The 22,965-nt window shown below is 42.0% G+C and overlaps 1 protein-coding gene across 6 annotated transcripts in view; it reads left to right on the top strand.

The window, feature by feature from the left end:
- SATB1 (SATB homeobox 1) overlaps positions 1-21,994 on the top strand; it is a 102,265-nt gene extending 80,271 nt beyond the window's left edge. For all 6 annotated transcript variants that reach the window (XM_065942721.1, XM_065942720.1, XM_065942719.1 and 3 more), the window contains 2 exons: positions 15,360-15,563; positions 18,892-21,994. In XM_065942721.1, coding sequence (XP_065798793.1) covers positions 15,360-15,563; positions 18,892-19,395 — 708 coding nt within the window. In that variant the 3' untranslated portion in view covers positions 19,396-21,994. The remainder of the gene's footprint in view (positions 1-15,359; positions 15,564-18,891) is intronic.
- The last annotated feature ends 971 nt before the right edge of the window (positions 21,995-22,965 follow it).

Genomic DNA, 22,965 nt, shown 5'->3' with positions numbered 1-22,965 from the left:
CAGTCATGGGCTCCTTTTCTACCCTCCGTTTACTGTCTTTCCTGTTCACTTTCTTTTTCTTTAATCCTTTGCTAGCTTCCTTCTGCCTGCTCTCATCTGCAAGGCTATCCTTCATAGCCATTTGCCCTTTGAAGAGGTGAGGGGAAGAAAGACCAATCATTGTTTGTTTGCAAGCCTCCCTCCCGCCACCACCTCCCCCCCCCCCCCCCCCCCCCACTGCAAGGGCCTGCACCTGCCTTAATTCCATTCCTTTTCCTTGCTCCATCTTGTACCTGCCCCGATACTTTTTCCTCTTCTGTTTAGGAAACCCAGGTGTCTTTGGAAAAGTACTGTTAGTGCTGCTCTCCAGGCAGATAGACGTTTCTCAAAGGAAACTCTGCTGATGGTGCTTACCTTTATAGTTTTGGGGATGGTATGACCTGAACTAAGTCAGAATGTGGGCGCTTCCTTATTCACATGTGTAAACCCATTTACTGAGTTCATAACAGGACCAAGTAAAAACACAGTGAGGTATACATATGTGCTGGTGCAACTGTCAACCAAGAAAGTTCACACTATTAAACTATCACTTTATGAATGCATTCTCCTCCAGACCTGAAACAGATAAATCTGATAAAAGTCTTCTCACGACTGACTTGGGGATTGAGTGTGGGTGGGGTCTTACCCACACATGCACGCACACGCACCCACACCACACACTCAAACACCCAGAGCTCTGCTGAAACACCCCTGGTGGAATCCTGGGGCTCCTCGGGACGCAATATGGGAACCATTGACTAGTGATAACTGTTCCCTTCAACCCATCTCTAAGAGGTGTGGTGGCAAAAACAAACAAAAACAAAAAGCAACATGACAAGGAGATCTGTTCCAAGAATTCCTAAATGCCACCGTTTTCTAATCTACTAGGAGCTTATATGAGATAGTTCTGGAATAATGTTTGAAATATATATATATAGGTGTGTGTCTACATATCTACACAGACACATAGATGTAGGTAGGGGGCACCCTCTTCAGGAATTCTTAACCTGTGTCTCACCTTCCCCCAAGGGCCCATGCATGAACTTAGGTAGAATAAAGAACTTTATTTCACTGATGTCTTATTGAGATTAGGCACTTAATTATCAATATAGGCAACGAGTGACAGTATTATTAGGAATACCTAAGGATTTGTCACCAATAAAAATCATAAATATTTTCATGTCACATTTTTATTGTAGATAATCTCAAAATACTGTTTTGCTCATCACTCTAAAATTATGGTAGGTCTTAGCTCTGTTCCTAGATCTTGTTATTTAGTATGCTAATAAAGAAGCACACATTGTTATATTACTACAACATAGAGTTTTGATGACTGTATTTCAGTACAGTTGATTTTTTTTTTTTTTATAATTTTACACATTTTATTTCTGGCACATAAAAACATTGTCTTGAAAACAATGGACTTTATCAAACTACCAGAAAGGTCCATCACACAAAAGAGGGGAGACGAATGTTTAGATCAGTTGTGTGTTAGAAGAAAAAATAATGTCTGATTTTTTAAAACATTAGCTGAAGAGTTCTTAAATTTACCTGGGAAAGATTTATTTATTACTTTTTCAGGTGCTTATTTTTCAAGTACCCTGCGCTCCAGAGTATGTAAGCATGGGTGACGATGATTGCAGTGACATTTCAAACAACACAACCCTATACACAACCTTTCCTCCAGTATTCTGATGCCCACGTATAGTGCCAGCATTTGGGAGAGCGCCTTAGCCCTCAGGCTGGAAACGTTTTGCCAATTAAACTATACCTTGGCTCTCAGCTTCAGTCTGAGGTTTCAGCTGATCTACCTCATTGGCCAATAAGTGCTGGGAGAGATGGTCGGTCTTCTATCTGTCCGCACGTCTCAGCCTCATGGTAGACTGCCCTTTGAGGTTATTTGTGGAAGGGCGGAATGATTCAGGAGGAGTTCATCCAGGTGCAGTTTTGCCTGAGGTGGGCCCGGCGGGAGGAGGGCCGGAGACCCTGTGTCCGGGAGGCCAGGGTGGGCCCGGCTCTGCCCGCCTCTCTGGACCTGCTCTCCGGGCCGGCGGGGAGAGGCCTCCCACTCGTGTGGCGGTCCTGCGCATCCGCTTCACTGGTACCTTTCTAACCTGGCCTTTATCACTGTGACTCCCATGATGCTTCTAGAAATAGTCACCCTTTCTTTCTTTTAAGTCTCTTTTTTTTTTTTCTTTTAAATCCCCAAATTCGAGTTCCTCATTTAAGTTGACTTCTGATGAGTCGCTTTGCATAATGGATAGAACAGTGTGGTTTTTGGCCGCAAAATGGGTGTTACTTTATCTGTAAAATCATAAGCAGCTTGGGAGCTTGTAATGACCCTGCCCGCTTGATGGTTCCTCTAAGATATGAGCCCCATAACTTTTACAATCCCGAATTGCCTTCCTCTGGTTTTAAACATTCTTTTGTTATCTCTCGTAGAATATCATAGAGGGAAGATTTAAATTTTTAATTTGCAGCCCCTCAATATGAGTAATGAGAGGTATTGCTCATTTGAGGATTTATCTGCAATGCTGAAAAGTTTTATATAAATCAATGAAAAATGCAATGGCAGAAATATTTGTTTAAATTAACCTGACAATAGATTATTTTTGTAAGCTGACAACTAGGGTATTGAGTCAATCATCACCTAAAAATTACTCATGTTATAGGTTCACATTTTTATAGGTTTTTGTTTTTGCACATGGCATATACAGATATTCTGCAACATTTTTTCTTTATGATCATTGTAATTTTGAAGAAAAAAATAAGTATTTTAAGTTTTTAATAGTGCCTTAATGCTACATAAGAAATTTGCTTCATAATATTATGGTATAAGAGCACACGTTTATTGGGGTTGAGGGATTTGGAAAAAGATAAGTTTCCCAGGAAACCTCTACTGTAAATAGTCAAATGTATATGCCTTTGACAGAAACCTTTTTTATAACACTTCATTTTATCTTTATGTATTTATTTTTTTGGCCATGCCGTGCAGTATGTTGGATCTTAGTTCCCCAACCAGAGATTAAACCCGTGTCCCCTGAGTGGGATGCATGGAGTCTTAACCACTGGACCCCCAGAGGAGTCCCAGAAACCTGTTACAGGGCCTCTCTGCCTCGTGACCCTACTAGGCTGAGCTCACTTTCTATCTTACTTTTTTGAAATGCAGCATTATTATAAGTTGTTGGACTTTGCTGTCATGCGCAGTGCCCTCAGGAATGGGAGTGGTGTATTCAGTTTTTTGCCACTAACTAAATGGCTCAGACTGTGTTATTTTTCTACTTACCTCTGATTCCCCCAACTCACTGCCACTTCAGTGTTGCAGGGAATCTTCTGCTGTATTTTTACGCTCACTCACTGAAGTGTGAGCCTCAGGGCGTCTCCAGACCTCTTAGGTGAAGGCTTGTGCAGAGCATGCCCTGCACAGGGCTCTCCGAGTTTACGACAGATGTAACTTAGCAGAGATGGGGGTGGGTTGGAGTCAAGAAGTCCGCCAGCCTCAGTTTGTGGGAGAAACGTGGAGGGCCGGGACCGGAGAGCAGGAATGGAAAAGAAGACGCAAATTCGAAAGACACCGAGGAGTAGAATTGACGGGAGTTTATGATTGTTTAGGGAGAAAACAAACAAAAAAAGTCAGATTTTTTAATTGCATCTGTTTGCCATGGTTTTTTAAAATTGAAAAATAGTGCTAGCCAGTATAGAAAAATACATTTTAAAGAAATCATAACGGAGGAAAGACCATAAAAAATACCCAAATCCCAATTAACTAGAAATAGCCTGATTTGTGTTCTTTGTATACACATATATGTATGTTTATGCATATACATACATACACATGTGTGCACATACATGCCTTTCATTCATTCATACTCTAAACCCACCTTTTAATTAATTCCCTATTGAGGTATATTTAAGTTGCATTCAACTTTTGCTGTTACAAACAATGTTAATGTGAACTTTATTATAGTTAAATATTTGTATACACCTATTATTTCCTTAGGGTTAATTCTCAGAAGTAGAAATTATTGGATCAAAAAAGGCATTTGTGTTTTAAAGGTAATTGCTAGTCATTCTACACTCATCATTTCCCATTGTGCTTTGGAAAGATTATACTAATTTATGCTTCAAATAGCAACCTTTCACCCGGGTGACTGGGTGAGTGGTGATGCCATTAACAGTTAAACTATATAGAAGGAGCTGTGTTTGTGGGAGAAAGATACTGGGTTCAGGTTGGGATGTGGTAGCTGAATTAATTTCATTAACTCCCCAGATACCCACATTCCTTTGGACTATATTGGTGATAATGACAACAATGATAATAAAAGCTAACATTCATCATACTGTTACTGTGTGCCAAGCCCCTAGTGTGAATTATCTCAACAATTCTTACAACCCTATGAGTGGTGGTAACATTACCCCCATTTTACAGAGGAGTGAATTCGGGTCTAGAGAACTCAAGGCACTTGACCAAGGTTACTGGGCTAGTCACTATTAGAATAAGTGTTAAAATGAAGACATAGGATTTCTTAACAAATTGACCTTAGAGGTACATTATATAGAGGAGATGCTGCTGCTGCTGCTAAGTCGCTTCAGTCGCGTCCGACTCTGTGTGACCGCATAGACGGCAGCCCACCAGGCTCCGCCGTCCCTGGGATTCTCCAGGCAAGAACACTGGGGTGGGTTGCCATTGCCTTCTCTGATAGAGGAGATGAAGTCACAGTAATTAAGTAGTATCTTCAAGCAAGTATGGTAAAGAGCAATGGTGAAAGAATGGTAAGCATAGTGGATTCTACAGCTACTGTCCACCTATTTTTCCTAGCTTGTTGCTAGTTCTTTTTTTTTCTTTATTCTTCCCACTAAATAGTGCCCATTCTTCAAACCCAAGCTGCCATGACTCTTCGTCAGCGAAGACGTCCTTGGCCCCTCCAGCCCATCTCTCCTCTTGGTTCCCACATGATGTCTGCCCATCGCTGACTTTCACTACACACTCCCTTGCTCTGATAGCTATGTTTGAGTCCTGCTTCTTCCCTACTATACTATGGGCCATTTAAGGCAAGTGCTTTGGGTTAAGCCATCAGACCGTTTGTGGTTATCACAGGCCAGGCACTGGGCTGAACATAACCCTGTTTCATTTGTAGCAGCCGCAGTCTTCTGAGATGAATGCCATTATTATCTGCACTTTGTCAAGGAGGATCAGGGACTCGTGGGATTTGCTCAAGTTCGCATACATAAGTGTCTGCCCTGGATATAACTCTTAACTGGTATGCTGAGGTGATGGAGAGTAACTGGAAGGGGAGTTAGTATTTAGATAGGCAGGAAAAAACAAAGGAGAGGGCTCTTCTATTTGAGAAAACAGTATGGGGAGTGGGTGTAGAATGTGGGAAATGATAGCTGGTAAACGGTCCGATGAATTAGGACCTGAGTGTGATTGGGTTTGCAGGCGGCTCAGTGGCCCAGAATCTGCCACCTAATGCCGGAGACGCGGGTCGGATCTCCGGGTCAGGAAGAGCCCCTGGAGCAGGAGACGGCAACCCGTTCCAGTGTTCTCGCCTGGAGAATCCCACCGACAGAGGAGCCTGGCGGGCTGCAGTCCACGGGGTCACAGAGAGTTGGACACGACTGAGCGACTGAGTCCGCACGTGACTGAAGGACTCTTCCGTGAAGCTCTAGGGAGAGTAGCCTTTTTCTCTCTCTTGGGAAGCTTTCAAGGTCATTTTGAGCAATAGGATAACTTCGGGTAGTTTGCAAGCGAAGACCAGAACAGTGATTTTCATCCTGGCCTCCCTTTTCCAAGGGCATCTCAAAGTGGACTAAGCGGATTCCAGAAAGCTTAATTACACCTGTGTGTTTACCTAGCAGGAAGTGCCACGGGCCAAGCCAGACGTTATCTTTGTTTCTGTAGGAGTTCCAACTCTCCATGGTAATGCTCGTTCTCCCCTTTCCTAAAGCTCTAGTCATCGCTGCTATATGCTTCCCCTAAGAGAGGGAAAGGAATGATTACTCAAAGGCTGTTTTGTTCTGAATTTAAGATAACCGTCCTTGGGACGTACTTAAAACGATTATTTGGTGCCTAAGAGCATCATTCAAGGAAAAGTTGCCCCCGTGCCGACAGGTCAGCGGTGGGCAGGATGGAAAGGAACAGACTGTTCTTTACGATGGAAACAGCAATGGAAATTGAAACGAGTATCACAGCGTGAACCTTGGAGAACCTTGGAGATACTGAGTTTCCTGTCTTTTAATGACACTTGATATGAAGAAGGAGGAGAGAATAAAGACTGAAGTTTAAGTGTTTTTTTTAAAAAAACAGATGTGGTATTTTATTTTTTATTTTCTTGGATTTTTATTGGAAGTTTTAGTTAATTCACAGCTTTGAATTAGTTTCCAGTGTAAAACAAAGTGCTTCAGTTATATAGAGAGATTTATATAGAGAGATTTATATTTTTTTTTTCAGATTCTTTCTTATTATGGGTTATTGCAAGATACTGAATCAAATTCCTAGTGCTGTGAAGTAGGTCCTTGTTGCTTACCCATTTTATATATAGCAGTGTGTATCTGTTAATCCCAAACTCCTAATCTATTCCGCCCCTCCCTTAAGGAAGATTTTTAAGGCAGAGGGTATAAATGTAAAGCCAAACCTTATGATTGAAACTTACATAATAGTAAAAAATGCATCGAGATTGAGAGGGAAAAACATGAACTCTATTTTAGAGTCTGTATCCAGTATCAGACACGTAAGCCAGATTTTTGTTTAAACTTTGAAGACACCATCCTGAAAGCAGGTTTGAAGTCTTTGAAAAAATTAATCTTTAAATTAGTTATCTTCCAGATCTACTTTTTTTTAAAAATAAGATGAAGGCTTTTTTTGGAAATTCTGTTTCAATCAAATTAAGAGATTATCTTCTTGTCAGCTAGCTTAATATGTTGTCTAGAATTTCATACTTTTATCGTCATTAATTTTTCTCCTCAAATTCTTCCTGAAAATATTCTTTAAAACTTTCCTGATGGTCTTTTTAAGGGAGAACAATTTTTATGTTTTTATCTACTCTGGCCAGACTATCTGATACTCTTGTTATGAACCAAACAATCTATAGGAAAAGAAAAGAACACATATTTATATACTCCCTCAAGCCAGTGCCTTTGAGAATGTAAGGAAGTAAACAGTCAAACCACAGAGAAAAAGTAATTTTCTTTCTTTTTTTTTTTTGCTTAATTAAATTTTAAGCATAATTGATAAATAAAAATCATTTACCAGGGATTCTGGATATTCTTTCTAAATTGACTAAATTTTAATGTGAGCTTTCCCTAAATTATAGAAACATTTCTTTTTGTTAAGGCCAAACCTCCAGAAATTCTGCTAGCTTTGTCTAACCTCTTAAAGACAGAGTGGCAAAAATCTACTCAAGTGAGAAATTCATGGATAGTTGTTTATGACCTATTATTAATTCAGTATGGAAACCCACAGATTTTGGCTAAGATGCTGAGTCCCTTAAATAAACTGTGGAGTCTGGAGAGAGTTTAAAACAGTAACAGTTTAGAAGTTTAAAATAATAATTTTAAAAACCAGTGTGATTTTTTTTTTCCAGCAAAAATACAAGCATCAGAAACCACACCCTGAAGATAAAATATATCTGGGGACACACACATATGCTTTCCAAGTGACACAGTGGTAAAGAATCTGCCTGCCTGTGCAGGAGACACAAGAGACACCAGTCCAATCCCTGGGTGGGATGATCCTCTGGAAAAGGAAATGGCAACCCACTGCAGTTTTCTTACCTGGAAAATTCCATGGACAGAAGAGCCTGACAGGCTACAGTCCATGGGGTCACAGAGAGTCAGACATGACTGAGCTCACACATATGCATGTCATTCCACTTAAGTATGTTTCTTTTTAAAACCTCTCTTTGGATAAAGTGGATGTAGAATGCTACTTTTAGAATGGAAAATGCGTTTACTGCTCCGTCTCTGCTCAGATTTACTTCCCATGTTTTCTGGATTCAGGCCCATGTTAACTTAGCAGGAAAAAGTTACTTGTCATGCCTGCTGAAATTCTCCTTACTTTACACAAAGTAGATGTTAGTAAGCTGGGGAAGAAGATTCATGTATTTCCTGCTAATTTCATAGAGAACATGTATCTTTATTAATGTTAATGGTGGAGGCCTCTCATTATGTTATAGAATAATCTGCTTTAGCAAAGGTTTTTCTCCTTAAGAACTTCATAACATTTAAAGGTTAATATGTTAGGTAAAGAACAATATCTTAAGATAAGCATTTTTATTACAGAACATGATGGGATGGTTTTTATTAAATTATGTGATGATTTGAATGGAGAGGAAGAAGTGCATCGCTTCTTTGCCCTCAACTTTAATGCCTTTAATCAAATAATGACCTTCTGGAAAATAGTTAATTTTCAGCATTTGGAAAGATCAATACCACTTTGCCACCAAAAAATGGCCCAGACGATGAAATTTGATGTATTTAAAGTATCATTTCACCCTTTTAACCTCGTAAATAATTGAAAATGCTTCCAGTATTGCTTTGCTGCTCTTTTGTTTCTCACTATTCAAAGTGTTATGATTGTTCTCACAAAAAAGAAAAAAAAGTTAGATGGTGGTGTGTGAAGGAAGGATGCAGGCGTCACACCCCCATCAGACCTGTGTGTCTCTGTGTCAGGGTGTGGAAGAAGTAGTACGTTTCAACACTATATTTGAGGCAGTGCGTATAAAACATAAAAAGTGTGAAAATGTCCCTTCTGGAACATTCAGGGAGTGGTTTAAAACGTCATTAGTCACTTTGCATCTTTTGTGATACCTTTAAGCCTTTATAGGGTAAAAGATTCAGTAGTTCTGACAATTAGAACTCACCCCTCCCTTACAGAACATTGATATGAAATTACCCTCCAGAGCAGACAGCTTTGTAAATTAAAAAAAAAAAAAAAAAATTGCCCTCTATTAGCATGTTTGTGGGCAGATTAAAAACTGTCTTCATTAGCATAAGTAACACTTACAGATTCTTTTAAAAGTAGAAAATTATTTGCTGAATGATAAATTGCTAGCTCTGTAGTTAGTTGTTGTTGAAAATGTACTCATTCAAAATGCCTGGTGTAGTTTAGTCTACAATACTGAAATTTTTTGTGTGTGAGAAGTACTATTTAATGGATTATGTACTTAATCCTATCCCTACTACTTGCTAAAATGTAATTCATGCTTTCCACTAAAATGTTTGTATCAAATACCTCCCTATTTAGATTGATTTCTTTTAATATCATATATTATTATACTATACGCCCCAGAGATCGGAACAAAATACTTCTGCAAATAACACATAAAAGATGAGGGTGAGGGGTAGGGAATAAATACAGACTATAAAATGTTTTCCTTTTTAGAACACAAATTATCTTTCTGTTTTTTTTTTTTTTTAATGTATTTTTCCTTCTTAGTTGCAGTGAGAATTATTTGTCATTTTCTTTCTCTTTTTATAGCTCTTAAGTTTAAAACGTATTATGTACATGACAACAATATATACATATCCTTGTACTAAGTGACTTTTTTTCCTTAGAGAACACGAAAGTCTCTTTCCCCCTGGAAAATTAGTTGTGTTCCGTGCTCCTGACTGTCACAGACCCGGCCTTGCCAGGGGTCTCTTTTCATGTATGTGAGGCTCCCTAGGTACAATAAATTCATTCGTGAAAGGAGGTTGCTTTTCTGACTCGGTGAAAAATCATTGCGTACTCCTTACCCATTAAAATGGTAGAAGGGAATCGACTTGAATTAACTGTTCTAAAAAGAGCAGAATGGAAATCAGAGATTGAGTTTGGGTGGAAATTAGCAGCTGAGAGATGAAGGTGCCAGGATTTTTATTTCAGTGTGGTACAACAAGATTCTGTCGGTAAAGCACATCATTAGAATATTGAGTTCAGAACTGCTAATTTTTCCTTTAAAATGAGCATACAGTCATGTGTTTCATGGACCATGATAAATTGCCATTGTGTTGTCATTGAATTTGTTTTGCTTTTTTTCAGTAGTGGGTTGGCAGTCGTTCCGCATTTTCTCTTTTCCTTTTTTTTTCGCCCCTTTACCCTCCCCACATCTTCCATGTCTTTCATAGATTCCCTAAACCAAAGCCAGTTCAAAGACTGTTATTGATTTCATGCTGTCTGAGGTTTAGCATCTTCTGTACCAGTTTCTTGCTTACGGTGGCAAGACATTTACAGATGGTTCTTGGTTCCTATAAAGTACATAACAGTATTTCTTTTGTGGCAGATGGATTTAAGACTTTTAGTTCTCAATAAATGTAGGTTTACAATACATAACTTTACACGATTTGTGTTGTATATAACAGGTTTGAACATATTATCTCAGAATTCATCTGCATGGCATTTTCAGCTTGTTTAGGGTCCATGCCAGTTTTTTTAAGTAATAGGGGGAGTGCTGTGATTGATAGCAACAGCTCAAGGCGTGATTTTGAATAGAAACAAAGGGTTTAGAACAGAAGGTGTCAAATTAAACTTTGTCAGTTTGAAAAGTAGGAACATCCTGAAAGTTTGACTAATTTATTTACATGTGGCTACTGTTTATATTTTGCCCTCTTTATATGCAGTGTAATGTTGCTTGGCAAATTTACTACATTTAAAGTTTAGGTTGTTCCTTGTGCCATTTTAGTTTTCTGAGAATAGATCGGTCTCATTATTTTAAGGCTGTTAGTCTCCTGTCTTTTCTACTGTTCAGAACAGTTGTGATCTAATTTAATTGTCACAGCAGTTCCCTACCCCTCTTACAATATTTCAAGTCCCAGAGACCTGGCTTAAAACGTAATTATGTTCACATTTTGCAGCAAAGTGCTTGCATTTTATTCACCATCTCTCCTCCACCCAGTAAATCTATACATGTATCATTTTAAAAGAACCAATATAGTATTTAGGGAAATCATTATTTTTATTTGCCACATGTTACCTATATTCTGACATATATTGTCTTCCCAAGTGTATTTGCTCAACAGTATCATTTATGGAAAAGTGACCTCGGGACAGGTACTGGGGAATTAGAAAGTGTTTGGTGCTTCTCCTCACTTCCTGCAAAACATAGACCAGATTACTGTCATCATCTTGATCGATAGGATTTGAAGGAGTCAGAATATTCCAAGGTATTTAAATGGAATCATAGTAAATTAATCTTCTTTTTGCCAGCGTAAATTGGGAATGAGCCAGCTGATTTCTCTGCTGACAAAGAACTAGCCTGTCAGAATGTCTGTTTTCCATTATTTGTTAAGAGCGACACATATCAAGAGAAAAGCACGCTGCCCCTCCCCCATCTTTGTTTTTTGGAATACCCTTGTAGAACTAACAGTTCCCAGCTGCACCGTTAAATATTTTTCTAAGAAGCATCTGATTTCAGTCTCTTAAAATCATCGTGTCTCTTGAAAGGCTAACGGAGACATGCTTCAGATTTACAATTCATCACATTATTTTTAGATAAGGAATTAGAAGTATTATTTAAGGGCAAAGGTTAATAGCAAACTACTGGAAATGTTATGTTAGTCATGGGCAATTAATAAAAATAAGAATCTGTCTTATAAGTTTAGAGACACAGAAGTGACAATATGAGCAAAATGTTTGTTGAATAAGTCAAGGCTCTTTTTCTGAAATATTTGTGAAACCAGCATGAGTGTGATTGTTTGGGAATTAGCTATCATTATTAGCCATTTTAAAAGAACTAATGATTTTCCTTTCCAAAGAACATCTGTGATCCACATGTTTCCCCCCCCCCCCACATATATCCAAGTGCTAACTGATATCTGCATTACTTTAAAAAGTTTCTAAAAGGATTTAAAAAATTATTGGAGTGCTTCAGCTTTCTTCAAGAAGATTTTCTTACATGAATTGTTCTTAATTTAACTTTTAGCAATTTTTGGTTACAAGCATTTATTTCTGAAAAAAAAAAAAGACTTATATGGTCAGTGTTTAGCACTTATTACAAGAGTATAATCCTAGCTAAGTAAAGAAAAAAAGAACATATTCTTGATGAACCTTCTAGCATCTCTTGAAAGGTAAATAAAATTGTAGTGGTTTTCTGTATATAGGCATGGGGCCCTGCCGGTTGCCACAGCTAAAGAAGAGACGAGGAGGGGGCAGGGGTATAATCTTAACCAGAGTTAATAGTCAAGCCTTCCTTCAGGAAGACAGATCTAAAACTTGCCTTGCATCAAAATATAGAAGTGAAGAATAAAGCAATAACTTTTGATGTAGGAAAATATAAAATATTTCCATGGCTCAATCCAGAGAGCAAATATTTGTCAGTAGGAGCTAAACAAACATTTCCAGGGCAGCCTATGCAAGTGGGTCTCAAATATTTCAAATACTCAAATTGTAGTTAATGTTGCATTCATAGATAAGAGTAAAAATGTGACCTATGATCTGATTGTGGAAAGAAGCCTACAGCTGCCATGGTTAGAAGAGAAGCATGTTCAGTGGCGCCGTTGTCATGGTTCTTTTTTATTGAGCTAATATTCTTTCTGGTAAACCTTCAGTTTACCGCCTGTTCTGTTATCCTGGGATCATGCACGTGGCGGCATCAAGTGAATGCACAGTTGCATGACTGTCCCTAGGCATGCACATGGCTAAATGGTGTGTGGAGTGGAGAATCAGAGGCCCTGGCTTCAGTTAGGGTCAGTAGGGCTCATGGGGTTTAGCAGCTGTCACCCTTGGCTGGGTGGTCGGTGGGTCTCGGGAAGCTACTGTATGAGTCTCCAGCTATTCTTTAAAATCTCTCAGGCTGTTTGGGGTCTTCTTCAACTGTGTATTACAGTTAGCAGAGAATTTCTCCCGTGGTTCACATTGGAAAAGAAAGGAAAAGTCATGCCATGTTCTGATCTCACCCTAAAGTCATGTAAAAGGCAACTCCCCTTGGCCAGTTCTAAAAACCAGATACTAACCTGTCCTCTTTGCATTCCCATCCAACTAGTTTCTAAGGAACCCCGTTGTTTTAGGTCAGTTTCCCTAAAGCAGAAGCTAAGGTAAGGAATCCGAGGCCCCTGATCTGGTGAGGGACCCAGCAGGAGATCGGGAGGATAAGAAAGCAGAGGCAAGTCCAGGAAGAACGTGGCCTCAGGAAAAGCCTGCATTCACAGCCCAGGGGTGAGTGGGCGGGAGGGGCACGTCTGGAGAGCCGAGGGTGCAGGGCGCGGTCCATGGTCCGGTGGGCGGGAGGGCCGGCCGGCGGGTCGCCGCCGCCGGGGGAGAGGGACCCTTAGGAGGCAGAGGAGCAGCCGGCGTCCCCCGTTAGCTGGCCTGCAGATGCTTCTCTGGAGCGCGGTTCTGAGCTGAGAGCGGGAGCCGGTGTAGGCGGCCCTCCCCTCCGCCTCCCCGCCCTGCTGCTCAGTACCCATGTGGCGGCCGAGACAAGGAGGTTTGAGATGGTGGTTAGAACGGGAGACAGTGCACGCTGGTTGGAACACTTGCTTTTAGTTTTTATGGGAGCAAAGTTGCTTTACGATGGTGTGTGAGTTCCTACTGTACAGAAAGTGAATCAGCTCCATGCGTACATAATCCCCCCCCACCCCACCCCCTTTTTTTGGGTTTCCTTCCCATTTAGGTCTCACCAGAGCATCAAGTAGAGTTTCTGGTGCTACACAGTAGGCGCTCCTTAGTCAGTCTACTTTATACATAGTATCCAGTTCAGTACAGTCCCTCAGGCGTGTCCCACTCTCTGTGACCCCACGGACTACAGCACGCCAGGCCTCCCTGTCCATCACCAACTCCAGAGTCCACCCAAACCCATGTCCATTGAGTCGGTGATGCCACCCAGCCATCTCATCCTCTGTCGTCCCCTTCTCCTCCTGCCTTCAATCTTTCCTAGCATCAGGGTCTTTTCCAGTGAGTCAGCTCTTCACATCAGGTGGCCAAAGTATTGGAGTTTCAGCTTCAACATCAGTCCTTTCAATGAACACCCAGGACTGATCTTTTTTAGGATGGACTGGTTGGATCTCCTTGCAGTCCAGGGGACTCTCAAGAGTCTTCTCCACCACCACAGTTCAAAAGCATCAATTCTTCAGTGCTCAGTTTTCTTTATAGTCCAACTCACACATCCATACATGATCTCTGGAAAAACCATAGCCTTGACTAGATGGACCTTTGTTGACAAAGTAATGTCTCAGCCTTTTAATATGCTGTCTAGGTTGGTCATAACTTTCCTTCCAAGGAATAAATGTCTTTTTATTTCATGGCTGCAGTCACCATCTGCAGTGATTTTGGAGCCCAGAAAAATAAAGTCAGCCACTGTTTCCACTGTTTCCCCATCTATTTGCCATGAAGTGATGGGACCGGATGCCATGATCTTAGTTTCCTGAATGTTGAGCTTTAAGCCAGCTTTTTCAGTCTACTCTTTCACTTTCATCAAGAGGCTCTTTAGTTCTTCTTCACTTTCTGCCATAAGGGTGGTGTCATCTGCATATCTGAGATTATTGATATTTCTCCCAGCAATCTTGATTCCAGCTTGTGCTTCATCCAGCCCAGCGCCTATTACTTCTGTGTGTATATCAGTCCCACTGTCCCACGTTCGACCACTCAGTTCATGATTGAGGATCTCAGGATCAGAAACTGGGCCTTGGAGTGCAGCAGAGACACTCAGGTTTCGGCGCTCAGTGGCCATCGTCTCCCTTGGCCCCAGGGATTCTATGAAAGTGCTTCCCCGATGAACCACGTGTGTGCACAGCTGCAGGCAGGACTCTGAGGTGTCTTTCTGGAAAGTTCTGTGTTGGAGAATTCTTCTGATACTCATTCTAACATAAAGCCTTACCTTGGATGACATTCTTGCTCACACAACTGCACACATCCTTTCTCTCCCTTTTCTACACATGCACACATACATTGACACACACACAAATATTCACAGAATTGCTTTTTTAATGCAAAAATTATAAACTTAGGGAATCCTTTTTGGAAAATTATTCTAAAAAGCTATCCCAGCCCTTTGTAAATAGTATCTTCAGAAGCTCATGTGGCCATTCATAGGACCAGAAGCACACTCAGTCTTGCTTTCTCCTTGGGCACATTCTGCAGAGTCTAGGGTAAATGGGTCTTGCCTTTGGAGTCTGAAAAATAGGGCCCTCCTTTAAGATGCAAATCTCAATTGTGTATTAAAAAACAGAACCTGCCTCCTCTTCGATAATCACACCTATTCTCTTTTAACAGGTTAAAAATATTTTTTTTAAGCATATTGGGAGTGTTTTGAGCTGAGAAAAAGTTAACTGCACAGGGTCCTTCCTTTTTACTTCCTAATGGGAACCGTCAGCTCCCCACCCACCCCCTCTTGGACCTGAACTGACCTGCTAACGCCCTTGTCTCTAAGGGGTGGCTGTGTGAGCTGTTACGCTGGAAAGAAGACCCTTCTCCAGAAAACAGGACCCTGTGGGAGAACCTCTCCATGATCCGAAGGTTCCTCAGCCTCCCCCAGCCGGAACGCGATGCCATCTACGAACAGGAGAGCAACGCGGTGCATCACCACGGAGACCGACCACCGCACATCATCCACGTGCCCGCCGAGCAGATTCAGGTTCGTGCACCTCGGCCGCTGCAGTAGAGCACGCGGTAAACAGACGCTTAAACATGGCAGGGAAAGGGGCATTTCTCTTCTTTCCGCCAATCTGAACATAGGCTTCTGAGCAAGAGATGACGATACCCTGCCATCTCGGCTGGGGGGGCAAAGGAGGACCTGGGTTTTCCAACACGTGTGTTGTGTTCCTCTCCGCTCCCCGCCCCCGGCGGCAGGAACCCCCTTCCACTGTTCTTTGGCAAGCCAGTCTTCATTAGAACTATGTGAGAGCTTAATCTATTTTGTCATATTGAAAGTGACAGTCGATCAGTCGTGTCCAACTGTTTACGACCCCATAGACTATACAGTCCATGGAATTCTCCAGGCCGGAATACTGGAGTGGGTAGCCTGTCCCTTCTCCAGGGGATCTTCCCAACCCAGGGATCGAACCCAGGTCTCCTGCATTGCAGGCGGATTCTTTACCAGCTGAGCCACCAGGGAAGCCCAAGAATACTGGAGTGGGTAGACCTTCCCTTGGAGAAGGCAATGGCACCCCACTCCAGTCCTCTTCCCTGGAAAATCCCATGGACCGAGGAGCCTGGTGGGCTACAGTCCATGGGGTCCCTAAGAGTCAGACACAACTGAGTGACTTCACTTTCACTTTTCCCTTTCATGCATTGGAGAAGGAAATGGCAACCCACTCCAGTGTTCTTGCCTGGAGAATCCCAGGGAAGGGGGAGCCTGGTGGGCTGCCATCTATGGGGTCACACAGAGTCGGACACGACTGAAGTGACAGCAGCAGCAGTAGCAGCCTTTCCCTTCTCCAGGGGATCTTCCCAACCCAGGGATCAAGTCCAGGTCTCCTGCATTGCAGGCGGATTCTTTACCAGCTGAGCCACCAGGGAAGCCCAAGAATACTGGAGTGGGTAGCCTATCCCTTCTCCAGTGGATCTTCCTGACCCAGGAATCGAACCCAGGTCTCCCGCATTGCAGCAAAATTTGAATTTTTAGACACACCACATATTTTTTAATGAACACCAATCCTGTCCCCGAGGAAAAGCATGACTGTTGTTTCTGCAGAGGAAGTCTGTAGGATCACAAATGTATACATTGGATTCTGTCCTAGAGAGAGGAGGGGACGGAAACCAAATTGGCATCTGGCTTCCGACTCCCCAGCCCTGGCTTCACTTTAGGTCTGTCTGTCGCCGCAGGCTCAGTGAGCACCAGTTAGGGGTGAGTCACGTCTGTCTGTCTTTCCGTTAGAGCCCCTCTCCCACCACCCTTAGGCAAGGAGAGTCTAGAGGCATTGGACCCCGTGGCTGGTACTGCTCCACAGCTGAGCAGGCACAGGTTAGCCAGCCAGAGGGGGACACACAGAAGGTTGGTGCTGAGACCTGCTCCCTGGTCGGGATGCTCAGCCTTGGAAAGGCCAGACTAACACTGGTGGTGGCCAAATACACTGCACCCGCAGGGTCAGCCTCAGACTCCCCTAAATTACTCCCTTCCAAAACCTAAGACCTGTCTCCATTCATCCACTGAGTGGATCCACTGAATTCATCCCCAGTTCATTTAGATGGGGACAGTCTGGGCCCAGCTAGTTGTTGACCTCAATTACTTAGGAAACCTGTTGGAACTGAACGTGAGCTGTACTAATTATTTCTGTTACATCCAAAGGGATGCTTTTAGTTTTCCCCTTTAAGGGAAAATGCCATTGCTTTCCCGAGTTTTAAAATTCTACACTCTTTGTTGAATCACCTGCATTATTTCTTGGTACTGCTGTGTGTGTCTGTGGGGGCATGGAGGTGGGGGGGGGGGGAGTGGTGAGACCCACACACACAACAAAAATAGGGTTATCCATCCACTAAGAAAAAGAATCCTTGAGTATATGTTAAAGATAAATTAAGAAGGAGAATCCCTTAGGATATCAAGCACTAAAATAATCATGAAAGCCTGAAAAATGTACTGTTTAGCAAAAACAAAAAAAAGATAAGTAAAAAAAAAAGTACTTGTTTGAAAATGTAAATTGTTTTTAATAAAATTGCTTCTTAGGGGGATTAAGGAAATGCTTAGGGCACAATACAAACGTTCTAATATTTTAGGCTTCCTTAGGTTGATTTCCTTTGTTGGTAAGAATCCTGGAGCTGGAGAGAGAGAGAGAGAAAGAGAGAGAGAGAGAGAGTGTGTGTGTGTGTGTGTGTGTGTCACACATTTGCTATGTATAATTGTGTATGGAAAATTACAGCACATATACAAATTATGAAAAAGTGTCTATATACACTAAATTTAAATCATGATTACATCTGAGCTTAGTATAGACAGAACAATTTGCTAGCCGTTGTGGAGTGAATGAAACCTTTATTTTTTGGTAAGAAAAAATCTTGCAGTGTCAGCCCAGTGCAATTCAGTAAGAAATGTGTCCGTTAGATTGAAACTGTCTGGTAGGAAATTCACAAACGTGTGAATCTCAGAAACTCTCTGGTTTCACAAGAGCTAATGGCTTCCCTCATAGCTCAGCTGGTAAAGAATCCATCCACCTATACAATGCAGGAGACCCGGGTTCGATCCCTCCGTAGGGACGATCCCCTGGAGAAGGGAAAGGCTGCCCACTCCAGTATTCTGGCCTGGAGAATTCCACGGACTGTATAGTCCCTGGGATCGCAAAGAGTTGGACATGACTGAGCGGCTTTCACTTTGAATGCTGTAGAAGAGCAGAGGCTTCCCTGTTTTACTTGGAACTAAGATCTTGTAAGCCAGGGCCACGTTTTAACCATCTGCTGCAATGGGACGAAATACATTTCCTTCCCAGTGTGTCCACAGCTCACCTTCCTAAACTGCCTTTGGCACTCTTCAGTTCTCCGTCTTCATTTAAAATCTTTATTAATTACTGACATCACAATGTGCTGTCCTCACGTCGGAGGCATATCCTCCTGGTGAACGTGGCTCACACTTTCAGAGTGCTGAGTGTCAGCCGTGTAAGCAAGCCAGCCTGACCTCTGACGACGAAGCCCAGGAGCCACCCTGACCCTCCCCGGTCCTCCCTTCCTAGCGATCGTTCTGACCTTCTACCCGGTGCCGTGGGCCGTTCAGCTGGCCTGCATTGTATCGGGCACCCGTCCCCACCTTCCGATCCCGGCAGGTCATGTGCTCGCTCCTTCCGGGCCCTTGTGTGCCGCGCACGAGGCCGCATGCGCAGTGCCCAGGTATTGCGTAGGACCCGGGCACGCGCGATGACCAGGCGTTGCGCAGGGACCGAGCATGCGCAGTGCTCGGACCAGGCACAGGCAGTGGCCAGGCGCGCGGGGCCGGGCACGTGCAGCGCCGCTGATTTTGTGACGCTGTCTTCCCGCAGCCGCCGCAGGCGCCCCCGCAGCCGCAGCCCGCACCGCCCCCCGCGCCGGCACAGGCGCCGCCGCCTCCAACCGGGCCCCGGCTTCCCGCGCGGCAGCCTCCCGCGGCGGCGCCGGCCGAGGCGGAGGATGAGAGCCGGCCGAAGGCGCGGCCGCGGACCAAGATCTCGGTGGAGGCGCTGGGCATCCTGCAGAGCTTCATGCAGGACGTGGGGCTGCACCCGGACGAGGAGGCCATCCAGACGCTGTCGGCGCAGCTGGACCTGCCGCAGCACACTGTCATCAAGTTCTTCCAGAATCAGCGCTACCACCTCAAGCACCACGGCCGGCTGAAGGACCACGCGGGCCTGGAGGTGGACGTGGCCGACTACAAGGACGACGAGCTGCTGCAGGACCCAGATGAGGGTGCGCCGGGCGCGGGCGCGAGCCCGCTCTTCGCGGTGAAGCTCGAGGACGAGCCGGCGGCCGACGGCAGCACAGACGCGAGCGCCGACGCCAGGGACTGAGCTGCGGGCCCCCATCAGCGCCCCCCCACCCCGGCCGGGGGTTCCGCCCCGCGCGAGCCTCGCGCTCCGCTCCGCCGCCGTTCAGCCGGGGAATCGTCAGAAACTTGCACAAACGGGAACGTCGAGAAAGGCTGATACTGACTGCACTAAACGTTTTCCTCTCTCTTTTACGAACTGCTTGGCAGCCCCAGGTGAAGCATCGGATTGTTTGGTATTAAAAATGGAAAATTTGTGTTCACGGAACACACCCGGGTGTGTGTACCCGTAAGCATGATAACCAGTGATTTTTTTTTTAATTTTATAATTATTATTCTGGAGCCTCAAAACAAGCATTATAACTTCTATGATTATCATTTCCTTCTTTTATTTCTGTAACACTTCACACTTATCTTTGGAAACTCGCCCCTTGTTTTAAAAAAGAAAAAGAGTTTGTTACTCTATTGTATGTTGCAAAAGAACTATAGACTGTGGAATGCAGTTTAAAGATGACATATGCCAACAAATGCCTTGTATTATATGGCACTGCCGTAATTCAAATTTGTTTTTATTTTGGAAATAAAAGTTCACTGTAATTTTTTTCATTCTCATTGTTACAAGATTTTTTAAAAAATGAAAAGAAAATGTGAAACACAATTTAGTCCTCATTATTTATTTGTAGATCCTGCAGCATCATGTTGTAATTAATTTTTGGAAGTTTCCGTTAAATGTAATATTGCTTCTCTTGTTACCATACTGGTTCTTTTCTATTTATAAATGTATTTTGATGGGCAGTAAAACAAAGTGTCTTAAAAGTTTTAAATAGATAAAATGTGCTTTACACAGTTGCCTATAAAAAGTGCTCTATGTTATCCAAGCAATTCATACTATAAGCTTCACTCTTATTGTTGTATGCAATTTTTACTATCATGCAAATAAGCTTAGGTTAATAAAACTAATAGATCACCTTAGAAAATTATGCAATTAATGTGAAAATAATTGATGTTTGCAACGTGTCTTCCTTTGGTTTACAATCAATTTTAAAGCTACATCTGTATAAAATTTCTGTATAAAGGTGTTATTTCTTTTTTATGAGTTTATGGCTATGAAAACACCAGCTATTTTGTTACAGCTGGCTGTTTTTATAAGTGTATCACAATTTTCTTTATGCAGAAATGTTCTGATTAGGAGTGGTTATTGACTGTAACTACACAATTAAAATTGTTTGTATGGTATGACATGGTAGGGTTTGTCTGCTTATGTGAAGTAACACAGAGTCCAAGATGGCCCTCTCAGTAAGATGCATGTTAAAACTTTCTTGACATTTTACAGATCTGAAAAAGAGCAATTTAAAAGTCACTTGAAACACTGTAAATTTAAATCCTGAACACATGCTCATTTTTTAAGTTAAACAGTGAAGACAATAATCTGGTTTTGGTTGACATTTTACTTGATTAGGAGGATGGTCAAAAGACCCACCAACAAAGACATCAATTCAGGCTCTAGCAGATATGCACTTAGAATAGATTCATCTGCACTTCACAATATGCCCGCCATGGCAACACTTTTTTAAAGCTGGTGTATATACATTTTTAAAGGCCATTAAAAGTAACATAAGTAGGGGGAAAAAATGGACCTTCTGTCCAAGAACTCCTTTGTAAGCACTGTATTTTTTTTTTTAGTTGTAAATGAAATACAAATTAATAACTTTGAGCTCATTTGGTTGTGTATGTCATAACCATAAGAACTCCATGAAGAAGATAAGAATAACAAATCTGGAATTTAAACATGCACTTCAAAATTCTTGCAGCGTAAAGCTCAGTAAACTCCAGGATATGAAGTGAGGTGTGCTAATGTTCATGTAAAGGTTAGGGCCAGTGTTGCAGTTTTGGTTATTTTTGTTCACATTCACTATATTTTCCTGCTGCTTTTTTAAGATTTCCTACTTGTTAGGGGGTGTTTGGGTTCCTTTGGTTCTGAAATCACCCACTCTCTTCCTGCCTCTTTTCCCTGGACACTGATGAGCTCATCGGAGGGCAACTGGACTCCTCTGATGCCAAACTTAAACTAAAATGGGATCATAGAAAACTCCCAATTCAATTTTCAAAGTTACTGTCTACTTTTGAAGCACAGTTGAACTACTTCAGAGGCAGCTGGTTTGCTGTAAACTTAAAATTATGTCGAAAAATTTATCACATCTTTGTATTAAATGAGAGAAAACCTGTAAACATTCTAGCTTATTACTAGGGTTCAGAAAATCATTTTAGCAAAATAATTCTGAGTTCAAATGGAAACAAGATTTCATATATTTTTTAAAAATAGGGTAAATAAATATGCTATGAAATTTAAAGGAAAACAACCTATCTTCTCTGACTTTAAAGGGAAAAGCTAGAGCGGAGAGTAGTGTTCTTTTTTTGGTTTTTTGTGTGTTTTTTTTTTAACATGAGTACAGCACTTAATATAAGGAGTCAAAGATGTAATACCTTTTTAAGGGGAATTTGGGTTGCAAATAAGATTTTTTTCTTTCCCACTAACCTCAACTTCTTTGAAAATACATTTTCAGTAAATTGAAAAGTGTGTATAAGAAATCAACATGACAATAAAATTCTCAGACTCTTTTTAACTCCTGCAGCAGCATCTTGCTAATATATTTTAAACCAAAAAAAAAAAAGCACATATCAATAAACAACGTTGGTCATGATGGAGTGAGCAAAATTGTTCTTCGGGAAGATGGTACATTTTGCAAGAGGTTTGAGGAAACTTCCAGGTTGCTTCCCGGGTGTCATTTATCCCTCCCACCAGTCCCAGTGTTGCCAGAGGCTGTGGTAGAATTCCTTGCACAAGCTTCCTTGTGTCCAAGTATTTCAGAAGCTTTTAAAAGCTGGGCATGGCTTGGCACTCTGTGCTGGTAAGGCCTTAGCAGAGTCAGATAGTTTACGGGTAATATTCAACCTTGTGCATCTGAGTCTGTCGTGGATCCCTTCCCTCAGCACTTTGCCACTAATTTGTATTACACTCTGTGGCCATATCATACTTGCACATTATGCAAAAAATAATGTTGATAGTATCTCCTTGGCACATAATATGCAGAGTTGACACATAACCCTTGAAAACCAAGGTAACTAACATGTGTGCCCTAGTTGTGTGACCCTTGGTTACAAAGCCTGTACATATTATATATAAAATGCATATCAATTAACATTTAGTCCTAAGGAATTCTGAGCTAAAAGAAGAAAAGTGTTTATTTCTTCATTAGTGAAATCTATATCTAACTGTGCTTCTCTAAAATATGTAGCTTAAGTAGAAAACATTTTCAAATGGTTCAAGATGAAAATGACAATCTCATACATTTCATTATTCAGTTCTGCCCTATTCCATATTGTTATCTTTGGCTGATATAAGGTCCTTGATTTTCACGATATTATCAATAAATAAGGTATTCTGAACTGCTTGGTGATATTTTCAAAAAGAGCAATTAACACGCGTATGCCCTGTCATATAGCCAACAGAAATCGGACTGCTGTGTTAAAGCAAGCCAGAAATTTGCATGAGAATGTGGAAACCAATGGAGGTTCAAGAATATTAATACTATCT

The sequence above is a fragment of the Muntiacus reevesi genome, chromosome 8 (assembly GCF_963930625.1).
Source record: "Muntiacus reevesi chromosome 8, mMunRee1.1, whole genome shotgun sequence".
NCBI classification, from domain to species: Eukaryota; Metazoa; Chordata; class Mammalia; order Artiodactyla; family Cervidae; genus Muntiacus; species Muntiacus reevesi.
This window is presented reverse-complemented; position numbering and strand designations above follow the sequence as displayed.